This window comes from Lepidothrix coronata, unplaced genomic scaffold (genome assembly GCF_001604755.1).
Source record: "Lepidothrix coronata isolate B3197 unplaced genomic scaffold, Lepidothrix_coronata-1.0 Scaffold79, whole genome shotgun sequence".
Classification (NCBI taxonomy): domain Eukaryota; kingdom Metazoa; phylum Chordata; class Aves; order Passeriformes; family Pipridae; genus Lepidothrix; species Lepidothrix coronata.
Window position 1 is genome coordinate 2232302 of NW_016690259.1, and position 16404 is coordinate 2248705.

Below are 16404 nucleotides of genomic sequence, written 5' to 3' on the forward strand. Positions count from 1 at the left end.
CTTTTCCTTGTAAATGTACCACTGTGTAGCTCGTGACTATTCACTGCCAGATTCTTAAATGTGTGAAGAAAATATTGTGCATACATAATTTGTTCCATATTATGTTTTAGAGGACCAGCATCATGCCTACGTGTGGGCTGTACTTCAAGGCAACAGAAAGGCATCCATTGGAAAGATGTGGCTGGGATTTAGATTAATATTTCTAAGGAAGCATTTACATAACAAATATGAGTGCAGTGATTCATGTGCATAGTTGTGAAGAATCAGCATATAAATAGTAGTATTTCTAGTTATAACTATTAAAACTTTGATCATGTCTTTGAACAAAGCTTTGATAGCGCGTACACATGCAAAATACAGGATAAAAAATTATTCAGGATAGTCAAATCTGCAACTGGCTGCAGAGTCACGGAAGATCTCCCTTTACTGGTGCTGACAGTAAATTGGCAGATTACAATCAGTGTAAGTAGGTGTAACAAATGAAAAATTATTGAGTCCATACAAAGTACTGAGCCCTAATTTAGCTATTTTCACTCATGTAAGGGATGTTTCAGCCACTGTGAATAGTTCTTTTGAAAAACAAAGTCACTAAACCTTCTCAGTCTTGCACTACCATTTTTTTTCATCTTCCCTAAGTCTGAGCCTTTCTCAGATAAGAGATCAGGATAAGAGGTCAGATGAATTCCTTGTATTATGTGGCACAGCAGTTCTTATAATCTTACCAACTTCTATTAAAATGGTTGTGAATAGAAAGCATAAGATTTGAAATGAAAATATTAAATGTTCGAGCCAGATACATCACTTTGACAACATCAAAGTTGGACACATCAACTTTTCATCAACATCCTAGTGGATGCTGTATCCCCAATATAGCCAGGGGGCACATTTTTAAAGGCAGCAATAAATAATAATTGACTTGCTGGATGACTGACTATTTATACCATGCAGTCATTGGACTTACATTAAACCTTACTGAATGAAGGGTAGAACACAGAATATTTTGATGGTACTGTCAAATTTGAAGATATTTTTATTTGCTTCAGAGAAAGACAGCAAATGATACGCTAAGGAATAACAATTATAAGCAAAACCCAAGCTTATCCAAAGCTTTTAAAACCTGATTTTGCTGAATTGTTGAAGACTGTTGAATCCAGACTTGGGACTGTTTGTGGAACTAAAATGGATTTAAGCTTCACAACAGTTTTATTTTCAAGTGAATCAGATGGAGGTAAACTGATGGCACAACAACCATTCCAATAAATACAGTTTGTGCAATGTGGCACAGTCTTGCTGCCCCTGGGCAAGAGCGCAACATGGAAAGGAGAGAACAAGGAACCATACTTTCATCTGCACAAAAGTGCTGGAGGACTGATGCATGCAAAAATCAATTGTGTTTTTTCAATGATAAACACAGCCTGTGAATCATGTTTTTAATATTTTTATGGTTGAAACCAAACAATATGGAGTATGATTAAATCAAAATTGTTATTTCTAGAGTTTACTTTCTTGCAGACCTGTTCTGCCAGGCCCTCTTCATCTTGGGCAGACTTCTCTGCTTACAGGCAGTTCATGTTTTGAGAGTTAGCTTTGCAACCACAAGGACTAGAAAATTTTTTTCAGTAGAAGCTTAGGCTCTGGAACACACTCATTTAGTAAAAGTGGGTGGATTCTGTCTGCAGAATTAGAAAAGCAAATTTTGGTTGTAGCTCAGGATTACAGAATGCAAAGTAAACAATTTATCTATTTAAATTAATGTTAAATTGAAACATAGTAATAATCACTACCTTTAGTAATAGAAATATTAACTATGGGAAGTTCAAATTCACAACTGTCTTTATCTCAGTTAAGGTAGGAGTTACCTTTCTGTTTTCTCGTAGCACGAGTTTTCCAAAGTTTAGCACTTTGCTGTAGAGTACAGGGGTGTTTATCACAGAATGCCAGATTTGTGGGAATTCATCTTCTCATAGTCCTGCCCTGGCTTTTTCACATCCCTTCTGTTTTATAGCTGTTCATCACAATGCTGAATTACTTGTGTTTTTTCCCCAGATGATACCTCAAAAAATGCTGGAAACAGCTGTGTACTACACATTGCCCATGTCTCTCTAGGACCATATTAATACATTTGATAACTTGTATTTTGAGACAGATTTTAGCAATTCACAGCTTTCAGCCAACGAGGTGCTGATACTGTGAAGCAAACCTATGTGTGCTACTGCTTGTTCAACAGGAAAGATGTTATCTGTTATCTGGATTATTTTTTCTCTCCAGCTGAATAGTAAAATGAGATTTCTCAACATAAGCTATAGGATCAATCCCCATTTATCTACTTCCTGTTTCTTGAGTGTTAGAATATCCTACACATGTGGTTCCATTTGCTGTTGTTCTGTTACTCTATGTTGGTGTGTATTCTCTGGCATATTGAGAGCTCTCACCTCCTTCAAGGAGAGCTGAATATCTTATTTACCATCAAGACCACAGCAGAGAAACTGCAAGCACCTTTGCAGTGGTTTCCCAGTTTAGGACAGTCATATTTGATGAAAGCAAATCCCCCTTTTGCCAGAAGGTTAGGAAATGGATCACTAGGATTGGTGATTTAACTGTAGTTAGTACCTTCAGTAACAAAGGTGATAAGTTGATGTCTGCAAGCTCTTGATTAGTTCCTCTGATTTTATCTGTATTTATAGACTGGATGCTTTAATTATAGACTGAATGAAATACAGTGAAAGCTCCAGAAAAATTATTTTCTAGATACGTTTGCAGTAGTATAACAAATGTTTGCAGGGTAAATTTTTGCCTTTTACCTAGAACTCATGTATGAAGCTTTAGTTTACGTAGAGCTGCAGAAAAAAATGTTGGAAAAAGAAGGGATGATCAGAACAAATGGTAATTCAACCAGCTGTAATCACGTGGAATTTCAGCTCCACACTCTTGTCTGAGTTTGGGTAAAATCAGAATAATTCTCAAGCACCACTGAGTGAAAGCTAAATTATAAATGGCAGTGCCAGGGAAAAGCAACTCTAGCAGCCTTCTGTCAATCCCCTGTGCTGAGCAGAGCCCCAAAAGTCGTTTATCATTATAGATCACACTTTAAAAAGGCAACTGAAAGGTAGCCACCTATTCATTTCAGTGCACTGACTGTGGCTGTAGCATATGCCCAGCAATGGAAATGAGCAAGCACTTTGTAGTGACTGTGAAACTCTGTTACTACAAGGCAAACATTAGCTTCAAAAGGAAAAGTGTTGCACTTGAAAAAGGTTCACTAACTCATTACTCATCGCAGGGAAGCCTTATCATGGGTCCAGCATGTAGCTTCTTCCCCACACCCCAGGAAGCTCTCCTTTTTTGAGATTAAAAGTGTTTCATTCTTTTTCTTTCTTACACTTTCCACTAATCGAAGTAATATCAGTACCAAATCATTAGACATTCTTTTCAAGTTGATTTTAATCAAAATCCCCGGGATCGAAATTACGTTTTTTCATAAGATTCACTTTGCAGTCATTTCTGTGGGTGTACTCCATTATCACTCCGCATTAGCTGTGCATTCATTACTTCCTCTTGGATCAGGTGCCAGGTTTTTTCTTCTGTAGATATTTTTAGTCAGCAAATCTGATCCTGTCTTCGGTTTTACTAATTTTTACATCAAAACAAGCCAAGTGCCCTCTGTTCTGCCCTGACATGGTGTAGAAACTTCAGAGGGAAGTAACACATGTATTTTGAATTAAAAAATGGGCCCAGGAATTTAATTGAACTAGTCCTGATTTACTTAGGTACAATATAAGAACTGGAACTACAGGCTCTGCTCTTCAAGTGCTTTTGCATATTTTAATATTCAAACAAAATGATTATAAAACGTTAGCAAATTACATTTTCTCTCAAGGCACTGGGGTAGGAGAAATCAGACTGATTATCCCAACTTGTTTCCCAGTTCTTCACGAGCTGGTCAAATGGATTGTGCTTTTGCAAACCCAGAGTTACAAAATCTCTGATGTTTCAAAACAAGACATGCAGCAAAGGAAATGCACTTTTTCCCTTGTGCAGTTTACCACTTAGAAGTATTTCATACTGTGGTGCAATTCCTGAGGAAAGAGCATAGTCAACATGTATTTTTCCACTGAAATCGGAAAACGAGATTTCAAGATTCTACTGCTGGTCTTAAAAAGCTCAGCAAAGTGACCAGACAGCCACAGCTTCCTTGAGCATCCCCCCTTCTCTGCTGCTTTATAAGGCCTCTCTGCCCTGACACTGCAGCTTGTAACAAACAAGACATCAGCACTGAGAACATTCCTTTGCGATGATTTTTAAATGTCACTCAGTGGATTTTATTCTACTGCTGCTGCTATTTTCTAACCCCCATCAGAGTGGTAGCTGATGTACAAAACATGAAGTCCCACTGTGCATCCCCAGCAATTTATAGATGGTCTAAAAGAGAGAATGTTGTAGCCCCAGCACATGAGTATTCACCAGAATATGCTCATGTGCATCCACAGTGTTTATCTAATACTAGGCTGATCCTGTGTGTTTACAGGCAGATGGTGACCCTGGGGCTCAGCCCAAAATAGATGGACTGGTTTAGGTGCTAGATATGAACCAGCTCTGAGCTGCTCTATCAAACTGCTTTGGTTCAAAGAGTACAGGTCAGGAGGTCCTTGCTCTTTGCCCCATGGTATTGAGGATGGAAGCAAAGGTTTCATACCTGCCCTTTCCTGCTCTCATCTCATCCTAGTGCTCTAGAGACTTTCTCTTCCTATATCCACTTGGAAGTGCTTTCTATTCACAACCATTTTAATAGAAGTTGGTAAGAGCATAAGAACTGCTGTGCTGACACACAAGATCTGCTTCCCAGAAACTGAAGCACGTTCCTCACAGGTAGTGCTTGCCCCTCATGCCGCCCACACACAGGATACTCTCCTGAGTTTCATGGCATTTAAATGTTCAGAGATACTGAGGGAACAGCTCTGGCACAACCCTGGAAGTCAATTCCTGCTCTGTCTTCAGCAGGACAAACAGAAATAACTTCTTTATTCTGTGACTTAAGTTAAACACTTGTGCAGTAATGGAAAGAGGGACCAAACCAGCAGATTTCTGTCTGTATAGATAAAATCTAGTTGTATAACTGACCAGCACCTCGTAACCAGGGATGCTGAAAACCAGTGTAGTCTGTGGTGATTTTCTTTCCTTGCCACATGGTCTAGAATGAAAGACAAGAGAAATTCCTCTGGTTTTTTTAAATCAGCACATTTGGCTTTTGTTTTTGGTTTTTGTTTTCCCATTGTTTTTTTAAAGGCTAATTTCCTCTAGGAATTGTTGAGCTGGCTTGATAAAGCTCTGTCTGAAATTGTGTTCTACAGTTGTATATGCCCTTGTCTGCTTAGGGCATGGGCCAAACATGGTAGCTGGTGTTTTGGGTGAATCCAGCTGAAATCTGACTGAACACAGGAGTGTTTAAGGTCTATACCACTGAGCGGTCTGCATTAAATGACAAAAGCTGATGATTCTGACTGAATTTTCTCTCCTATCCCTGATCTGTAAGACTGTTTAGTGTAGGAATAAGGGTGTATTGAGTCTCCTGCTGTGGTATTTTGAATGTGGTGACTCAAACAGGACCCTTCTCTCCTCATGAAAGATCATAGCAGAAGAATTCACTGCATGCTCTTCAGCCTTTATCTTATTCCTAGAACCATACGTCCAGGAGAGAATTGCATTGCTGGACAATCCTCATCCATTTCTTGCTTGAGAACCAAACTTGCTCATCCCATGTATGTAACTCAGCTGTTCTCTACCACTTTGCTGGAAAGAGGAAGAGCTGTAAGGGTGGAGAGATAGCACAGCCTGTCTCTAAGTACTCCTCACTGCTGAAGTGAAAACCCTCAAATTTTGGAAGGATAGTGACTAGAGGAAAACAAAGAACAAGGTTAGCTTTTATCATGCAGGGCATGAGACCAATACTGAGTATATCATGGTGAGATGATAGTTTAAACTTCTTCCAACTTTGGTATCATTTGTTTATTTCCTTGTACTTAGATTCACAATCTTGCCGTGGTAGAGAAAGCACGCTGCATCTCTTCAACTCTTCTTTGCAGGAAATACATTCCTAATTTTGCTACAACTACAAGAACTGTCTTTTTTTCCACTTGGGGTGGATAAAAGACTGACTGGTTTTTTTCCTGGAAGGAAGAAAGGTTATGTGGGGATGCACAAGAACCATCAAAGACATTTTTTTACTCTGAATTGCCCTACCACAGCTTTTTCTACTGTTTTGCTCATCTTAGCCCAGCTGAGTAAAGCTAGAGGTAGCAGAGGGTCTCATGCCATTTACTGAATGCTTACAGTCTTTTTCTCCTGGTTAGGCAGCTATGGAAGGGAATGTATAGTTCTTACACAAGAGAAAATAGTTTATACTTCAAGAGATCCTGAAAAGTAAGAAAACGGATGCCCTTCAACAAATTCCAGTTGAAACACTCTGTCTCAACTAACCGGTAAAAAATAAATGCTAAGTTTTACATTCTTGTTAAAATGTTTATATTTGCTACAAAAATCTACTTGGTGGTAAAGCATACCTAACAACTCTAGACATCTCCCCTGTGGTATTTTTGCTGTTTACAAAGTAGGATTAGTTTTTTGTTGTTCCCTGGTGTTGGCTGTCTTCCCACCCTTTTAGGTAAACTGTTTCTCAAACTGTGCTGCTCTTCTTCATGGAAATGAGCTGCAAGGTGTGCTTATGTACATGGTGATTTGTTGAAAGGAATTTTTTTTTTTTCAATCCCTGGGTGTAGTATTGCTTTTGTTATTGTTCCAGCTCTGTTGTCTTTTGTGTGTTGCTAAAGAGGGTGACAGGATTGTTAAGAAGTTACTGCAGAACTGGTAAGCCCTGGATATGCACAATCAAAACAATTCCTTGTCATCTGTAGAGTTCAGCTGATTGAAAAGTAAAAAAAGCAAACATACTAAAATATTCTCTTAAACCCAGAGTCTCTAAGACCTGTCCAGTATCTAGATTTCTTTTGTGTATGAACACTACATGGAGACACACACCCAAATAATAGGTCATGCTTGGAGCAGGTTGTATGGATTTGTGCATCCACCTGGAACAGCCAATGCGTTGCTTCTTGGAATCACTGATAAGAACCCATTGAAAGGCAGGATGCAGTTGTTAAGCTGAGGCCTCAGAATTTCCTACTGGTGTTGGTACTTCGTTGAGAAATACATATGGCACATATGAGAAATTTTGATTTTAAAGGAGGATTTCTTCATTTAGTGCACTTCATGTGTGCTGTGGGCTTGGCTTTATACTCCTTTGGCATAAAACTATAACTACTGCAGATGCCACTTGCTCTATTAGCTACAAGATCAGCGCCAATGTGTTTGATTATCCCTTTTAAGGTATAATACTAATTCTGTTGGTAAAGGTATTCAGATATGCCAAATAATCTGTGGTTTAGACAGCATTGATCTAACACTTATGCATGTGCTCTGATGTTGAAAAATGCCCGTGACTAGAAATGCCTCTCCTAAGTCTTCCTTTACTGACAACAAAATGGCTGAAGATGTTTCCTCACTGCCACCTACCTTATATATTTGCAATCATAATTTTCTAGCTGAACTACTCAGATTTAGATGTTGTTGCAACTAAGGTAAGTATGAATTTATTGACAAAATCCCCCCCTAATTTATTAAAGAAAACATTATCTTCTTGAGCTCTCTGGGCAGTGAACACTTGCCTGTTTTTTCTGGGTCGATGTCTTTCACTTTATACCAGTAAAATAATTAGGAAAATGTTTTTATTGACCTTTAAAGAAACAGGGTAAAAGCTGGCTAATTGGCTTAATCTACTTTATAAACTCATGGTTTAAGAAGGTAAGCATATTATGATCTAAGGCAATGTAATTTATGTCAATCCTAGGTAGGTCAGTTTTCAATAAATAAAAATTTAAGCATTTTTCTCTAAAGTGCATAAAACTGGAAGCACAGACAGCTCAGGACTTCCCAATAACATAGTTAAAATTGAATTTTGCCATTCTAAAGGGGAGAGCCTTGGTCTAGAGTGTTTCAAGCTCCATAAGCTCAGGAAGGAGCTCTGGACAGCGTTCTCTGTGCTGTCCAACAACCCTGGTGTTGTTACTGTTGCTCTGCTAAGCTTTAGCCAGCGACAGCAGCAACAGCCATAAGGGCTTTCCAGACCTTAGTGCAGCCAAGACAATGGTGCTTCTATGGATATTCTGCTGCTGCCTATGCATAGCCTCAGAAAACAGTCTAGTTTTAGTAGGGAAATCAGCCCTTCAGAGAAGTTTTCATGCACTGCCTCTGAACTTCGCTCGTTTTCTACCAACACCCGTGGCAGTGATGGGGAACGCAGGTGATGCCACAGCTTTCAGTTGTGCCAATGCCACCTAAGACTAGAAAAGGGACCCGTCTCTTCAGTGCCTTAACCCTGCCTCAACACTAGTGTAAAATATAAAAGTTCTTTTTCTGATCTTCTTTTCCCTGGTAAGAAATTGTTCTTACTGGTTTGGAGCTATAGGCTTTGACATCTTGAAGATGTGAGATGGGTGTGGTTTGGGTAAAGAGGAAACTATTTGGGTTGGGGTGCTGTAAAAATGTGATTGAAAATTAAATTATCTTAGTTTGGTCTATTAAGGCTGGATTCATAACTGGCACCCTTCCTATAAAACTCAATTTATTAAAACTTTTAATATTGATTTGATATTACAAGTGGACATACTAGTGGTAATTAATTATAATGGGGTTTTAATACATCCAGAATATCTTCTAAAGCAGGCTAGTGAATATTAGTCACATTTCAATCCATTGAATGAATTGCCAGGGGGAACCTACTGTATAATTACAGTAATTGGAGAAAGTAAGGGGGGAATTTCTGAGCCTACTGTACCGTGAAGAAAAGATAAAAATGTCAGACACCTGTGACCACATCTTCAGTTGAAGTAAATTACATAATTACTTTTTTCCCCGCATCACGTCTTTGTTAATTGTGTAAGTGCGTAGTAGAATGATGGACTTAATTCTCCTGGGACCTTACATTGTCAACTACTGTAATCTTACAGCTGCTTCTTTCTAAGGATTTGTGGAATGGATTTGAGCATCAGTAACATTACCTACTTGTCTTTTGAAAGTAGTTTCAAAATAGTTAAGGCCACCGCTATGTTTCAGGAAAGTGATTCTACGTATTTCTGATATTCAATTATAATTATACAGTATTATATATTTTGTTCTATACAATGGGCCACCTTAATACTCTACTATTTGTTATTTTAATATGCAGATGAATGCTTTACTCTAATTCTAATTTCAGAGCTGTTTTGTCCTCCTAAAAATGAAGATCTGACCTGAAAGTTATTAAGTGCTTGAAGCCACTTCTTTATATAGGGTACTAATACATAGTTCAACATAAGGCTGACTCTAAGGAACCTTTTAGCTGAAGCTAAAAGAACCTTTAAAGTAAAGTTCAGAAGTAAGTTTATAAAATACTTTAAAATTTAAACTTTAAAACAAAAATTAAAACACTTCATTTTTTTTTTCCTTAAAAGACTATCACTTCCATTCTCCATTTGTGGTATTTCCAGTGGCCAGCCTTCATAGTGTCACTCAACAAGGGGAGCTAAAAGGTCACACAGATTTTAGGATCCCTAGTGATACAAAGAGGAATGACACTTAACAAACTTTAAAATCAACTCCTAATGTAAGCAGACACATTACTGAGTGGTTCATATGAAAAATGGACTATACAAAATATTTGCATTTCTTATCAGAAGTACTGCAGCTCCCTTGTAAATGCTGTAAGTGCTTCCCTGTATCAGCATGCGTGCAGCTAACCTTAGACAACAAGGTGGTTCTATATGGTAATTTTAAAGTAATTTATTTTGAAGGTTCAAGCATTAAAAAAATCCCTAAAAGATAGAATTATGCTTTAAATGTGATTTTAGTTCTGCCTTCTTACATGTGGGAATTGGCAGACCTTGATGTCAAGGGCTGCAGTTTTGTTCACAGCCTTTTTTTATCAAATGCTTCTCTGCAGCACAGAAATAAATTTTCATATAGGCTAAAGAAATCTGATTTGCATGGAGCTATTCAGGGCCACAGTTCAGCTCAACATATAAGATACAGCAAGGCAGATGAACCTGTGGAATGCCAGACAAGTGCCAGAAAATTAATAGAAAAAATGTATTGCAAAATGATAAAGGGAATATAAAAATGTTGTTCGTTACTTTTAACTAAACTTCTAAAGAATTTTCAGAAGACCATCAAAAGGCAATTCTGAAACGCAAAATTAATTCCAGCTTTCCATTCCTCTTTGTGAAAAAAGCAGCAGAGCTCTTGAAAGGTTAGGAAAAATTGGGTAATAAAAATACTTGTTCTTACCCATACTCGGCTCTGAAAAGAACTCATGCCATTTTTTTCTTAAAATTTACTATCGTGTGTACCACAAGAAGTGAGAATACTGCCTTAGCAATTATCCATAAACATATAAGGATAAATTTACCGGAGAGGAAACTGTAATGCACGTTGGGAGGTGCAGTCATAGAGTCATAGAATCACAGAACAGTTTGGTTGGAAGAAACCTTAAAGATCATCCAGTTCCAACCCCTCTGCAGTGACACCTCCCACTAGACCAGGCTGCTCAAAGCCCATCCAGCCTGGCCTTGGGTAAATGATGAGTCCAGGGCAGAATCCCAATCCCATGTCCCATTAGGCATTCCCACAGCTATGGAAGATGGGGGAATCTCTAATCCAGCAGACACTAATCTTTCTCATCAACTACTTAATTCAAAATACTCTACAGATACCTGCTATCTCATCAGCAATTTGTGATAATTTAATTTTCCAGGTGGAATATTGAAAAGTGTAAACTTGAATTTCCATTAAATTGCATATGTTACTATCGACAGTCATTATCCTAGTTTCAAATTCATATTATCTTAAAACCAGATAAAGTTAAAAGAATTATCTGTAACTTATAATACTGGAAGATCAGAACCAGGTGCTGCATTTTACCATAGATAATATGCCTCTGGATAAATATAATATATAAACATATAGATATTTTTTATCCATTAATTAATTCAAATTTTATGATCTTGTCCTATGAATACCTGTGTTATAACGCAGTTATTATGTCAATAGTTATACATATGCAAAATTCATCACTATTTCTTAGATTTTAAAATACAATTTGAAACCACAGGACACCAGTTATTATAAAATTATGCATTAAAATGATTCATTTAAAGCCTATGTAAATAAAAGGTAAGTCTTCAGAATCACTGAGGGCCAAGAAGAAGAACATTTTTTTAAAATTATAATACTCAGTGTTCTATTTACTGCCTGAAGGACATTATGTTTTTGCTGAGAAGAGAAAGAAGTCTAATATCCTATCAGCTATGCACCTGTGTACAATCCACAAAGAGACAGACACAAGCTTACAACATTCTTTGATGATTTTCTAAGATAAGCTAATATCAGTGAGCTGTATTTAAAAAAGGCCTTAGTTCTCTTTATTCAAGCATGTCCTGGCTTGAATTCTATTAGTAAATATATACAGCATCAGAAAAAGCACTTCTTTATGGTTTTGTTTAATTAAAATGGAAAATCAAAAAACTGGGACAGGATAAATTCCTACCAGATAAAAGAATTGCTGAGGAGCCTTTTTATACTTTGACAAACCCAGATGAAATTTAATGTTTCAAGAATGGTCTGTGGTATAATTGATTTTACTAACTCTGGAATAATTCTGAGAATCTGCTATTAATGACTGTTAAATGAAAACCTTAAGGCTCAACTTAGCTGACATAATCTCTCTCTGCAAAGCCTTAACACGAAGCCTGCATATCACAGGGAGTATTTTCTGTCAAAATATAAAGTAAGGGTAGGATATTCCAAAAATAGCAACTAGTCCATCAAGAAGGAGAACAGTTTATAAAAAGTCTTCCCTTATAAACTCTTCTGCTAGCTCTAGTAGCTGTAATAAATGAAGAGCTCCTGTGAAACCCCCAAGGCCACACTTGGGTTAAGAACTAAGAGTTACATCCTCTTTAACGGGAGATACACTTTTTCTTGATGGAGGTGAGACCTGAGAGCAAGGGTTTTTGTTGCAGAACAAAAAGGAGTTGTATTTTCTCTTAAGTGCACTATTCATTGACAAAAGGGCAGCAAACAGAGAGAGAAGTAACCACAGAGAACAGACAGTGTGCTTGTAAGGCAAGTGCAATTAGAATGCCTCGTGTGTTGTCCTACCTTGTACACAATGATGGGGATATCAATGACGATGTAGATAAGGTCTCCCAGTGCCAGGCTGGCTATCAGGGCATTCGGGCCGTTCCTCATACACTTGTTCTGGTAAATGATCCTCAGCAGAGTTGCATTCCCAACCATTCCAACGATGAAAATAGCACAAGATACCACCGTGTTAATGTATTTAAAAGTTTCAGCAATCTTGGTCTGCTGGGAGCATTTGACAGTTTGGTTGGACACGGGGGGCTGCACGGTGGTGAGGAGTAAGCTGGATTCGATCCCTGAGAGAGTGGAAAGGTGGTTTTCCAAGTCACTCCGATTGGCATCGTATCTGTCAGAGCTGTCGCTGAGGACAAATCCCGGAACCAGCAGCAGCAAGGAAACTCTTAAACACAGGGCTTCCATCCTGAAGTCCCCAAAGAGCGAATTCAGACAGGGTTTTTGTTTTTTTTTCAGTATTTCAGTCGGATACTTTTCACTTCTTCACCTGCAGAGAGAAACAGTAAGCAAAAATAGAAAACAAAAAAGAAATACAGAATAAATACAACAGGTAGACTAACACACCCTGTTTCACACTTAGGAAGGGTGTTTGAATATTCAGTCTCTGCAGCTAATAGGCACAAACACCTGTTTATACTAACTGCACTACTCTGAAATCTAGATTACCCCCATTAACTCTCTGACAAAAGGCAAACACAGAAAATTCCTTAAGTAATCGATATCTTATACAAATAAGATTCTACAAAACCCTTTTAGCTTGATGCAGAATTTGTATATGGATGGAAAAAATGAGGTGGATGAAATTCAGTTTTACAATACTGTCTTGCAAGAAAAGTCAACCTACCTTGGAGGCTGCTGAATAATATTTTAGATAAAATAAGAAGATATTCTTTTATATTTGAAAAAGTAGGGTAACAGCAATGCATCAATAGTTAAAGGTAGCAAATCTGTTAACTTTCTCATTAGTTTTGATATATTGCAACAATTAGCCTTTATTTATTTTTATCTGATTTATTAACTGGATTTCAAATGAAGACTGAAAATACATGGATTTCAAATCAAATTTTTTACCAGATCCAAAGTCCCTAAATATTAGGAGGAAGACTTTTACAGTCTAGGTCTACCTTTGGCCAGGAAAAGCCCTTCAAACTTCTGTGTCACTTGGTTCCTGAATGTCATTGCAACTCATGTGCAGTACTTAGCCACAGTGAAGCTAATTATAAAAATTTAAGCTCTTTTAAAGATAAAAAATGCTGATTTAGTATTCTAAGCAACAATTCATGACACTTCCAGTTAGGAAAGGAAGCATCATATCATTCTGTCCCAGTAAGTGGGACTGCCTGTGTGTAACCCCTGCCACAGTGGGTATAGATACCACACCTCCAGTGAAACCAAGGATGCCACTCAAGTCCATTTCCTTGAAGCCTAAGTTAAATGTAAGATAAAGATTTTTTTTATTTTACATGGCTTATGTCTGCAAAACAAGGCAAAGTGCTGTTGACAAAAGAAGAGCAGAAAATAAAGTATTTATAACTTTCTGATTTCTAGGGACTCACATGAAGTATTTGGAAGGATCCTTTTAAATAAATGAATCTTAATTCCATTCCCTGTGGGGCTGTTAAGTCAGAGTTTATAGCAAGAAATTTACCAAAGAAGGAGGGAGACAATTTACTGATAGTACTTCTGGAGCAGGCACAGTATAAATATTTACTACTATTGAGGCTTCTGTTGTGTGTGGTCTGTGAAGTGTGTGTGTACCTATATACAGCAGCAAATGCCATATTAACCAGAGTATTTGTTCCTGTCTGGCATGTAGAGTGTTATCCCTCACAGAGCAGGGCTCCACGTTTACAGTCCTTATATTGGTGTATTCGAGATGAGGATCTGACCAATTGTGAGTTCCTATGGACTTGATTTTAAAGGTGAATGTATTAAATAGTGAATCCTTCTTTATTAAATGCTGGATACAACAGTATCCCAGGACAGTCAGCAGCAGTTTGCAAGATGCAAGTGCATTCACTTTAGGTTTCTAAATCAAAACCAGCAGAGATATTTGACTGTAACTGTTTTCAGGCAAGTATTAACACTTGTATTATTTACTATGACAATGGTTCCTCAATTTACAAATGAGAAAACTGTATCACTATTACATGACTTTCCCCAGTAAATGCAATACTGCTATGAACAGAACCCACAGCCCTATGTTTCAGTAGTTATATTAGTATCCTCCTTAATTAATGTCATTTTCTTGTGAAAATGGGATGTATGTATCCTATGAACATGGTGGTGGCATGGCAATCGAGCAGCCAGCATGCAAAGCTTGGAACAGAATTGTCATTTACCATCTCTTCCCTCTCCTGGAAGAAACTTTTCCCTAAGAAGCAAAACTAAAAAGTTTTTAATATACAAACTTCTAAGGATTTTTTTTTTTTTTTACGGATTCCCGGCAGTCCTTCATTCTTCTGTGTATATTTTCAAAGTATTTGTCTTGTTACAGAAGATGACATGCAAACTGCCTCATATGAGTGACTTCCTAGGATCTGTGATAACTTTTTGCAATAAGGTAGTCTAGTATTGCCCTTCACACGCAGCCTGGAGCATGTGAGGTTGCTGTGTTAATCTGGGGTCCGCAGGCATGTGCCGTGCCTCTGCTTCTGCAGCGCTGCAGAACCAGCCGCTGATGCCGAGAACGAAATTCCTGACTTGCCTGGGGTAACAAGCCAGAAAAATTCCCATGCCGAGGTTCGCCAAGAAGAGACCATACCAGTGGAAACGGAATTGTTCCAAGTACTAAAGATGAGCTAAAACGTTATCAGTGATGGATCAGCCTGAAGGCAGCTGAGATGTGTGAACAGGAGCAAACGAACTGCAGGGCAGGAAAAGCACTGAAGGGAACAGGGGGGACTCCTCCGGGCTGTTCCCAGCCCGGCACAGGCAGGAGCGCTCCGCGCTGCCGGGGAGGCTCCCGCTGCTCCTCCGGTACCGCCAAAGGAAACGCGCTCCCTGTGCCACTATCAAAGGATCGATTCTAACGTGCACTTGGCTAATCAGCGCTACCTCCCCTGCAGCTTACATAGCGAGCCTCTGGCAAGAGCTATATATTGTTAAACTTTATTTAATAGCAGTCACCCCGAGCTGCCTTGTGCCTGTCTCGTGTTCTCTCTCACTCTCTCTCACACACCCCGCTCTCACACACGCACACAGAGATGCGCGGCCGTCACCGAATCCCTCTCTGGGGCGTTTCCGAGCGGTGCCCGCGGTCGGGGCCGGGCTGTTCCCGGGGCGGGCTCGGGGCTCCCGCAGCATCCCGCGCACTTCCCCCCGCCGCGCCTCCCCGCCAGGCTCACCCTCATGCTGGGGCTGCTGCCACCGCCGTCGCCGCCGAGAATTTCCTCCGAGTGGCTTTTCCTGGGATAGTCTCACCAGATCCTCCTGCCTGCGTCTGACTGGGTGGGATTGAAAATCTCCACCTCCGCTAAATCAGTGAAAGAAAGAGACAGACTGAAGAAGTCGGAGCGTCCCCTCTTTTCTGCCCCCTCCCCCAATTAAAACAAACCTCCAGCCCGAACTGAGCCCCTGCCAATGTTAAACACAAAGGCTGCCTCCCGGGCACAAGGGAACGCTGAGCTCTTTTAACTGTTTCCTGGCTGAAACTGAGCAAAACTACTTTGCTGGACTCATCTGACACAGCCTTGGGAATCCACTCCTGTAGCTGCCTGTGCCAATAGCACACAGGATTCTCAGAAAGGTTCTGTATCTGATCCCACCAGACGGCAGAGGAGCCAGGAGCAAAATGGTGGGAAAAATCCGCTGATGAAATGTACCATTTTTGCTTTGCATTCCCCTCAGGTTTGGCCAGGATCAGAGTCTCTTTCTGAGACAATCAGTAAAACTCTATGTGTGAGAGTTTCCAAAATGCTGGATTCATAAACAGAGACTGTTCCTGAGGGAAAATTTCTTTGGTCCATCTGGGAAACACCTTACTAATACCTCTTAGTCTCGTTTACAATGATAATAAGAGTGTGGCATTTTCTGTCATTCCTATGTTTCCTATCACTGTTCTTCTGTCAAGGTAGTGGTGTGAAAAAACTTGTGCAGAAAAAGTGGAAAGCTCTTTTGTAGCTAAGGATATTTTCTCGTGATGAAAGAAATGCCAGTGTA

The 16404-nt window shown here is 39.1% G+C and overlaps 1 protein-coding gene across 1 annotated transcript in view; it reads right to left on the minus strand.

Annotated features, from left to right (window-relative positions):
• Positions 1–15779, minus strand: part of EDNRA (endothelin receptor type A) — a 32264-nt gene extending 16485 nt beyond the window's left edge. The window contains exons 1-2 of the mRNA XM_017820135.1: positions 15591–15779; positions 12247–12730 (exon numbers count right to left, since the gene is read on the minus strand). Of these exons, the coding sequence (XP_017675624.1) occupies positions 12247–12648 (402 nt within the window). The 5' untranslated portion in view covers positions 12649–12730; positions 15591–15779. The remainder of the gene's footprint in view (positions 1–12246; positions 12731–15590) is intronic.
• Positions 15780–16404: the final 625 nt, after the last annotated feature.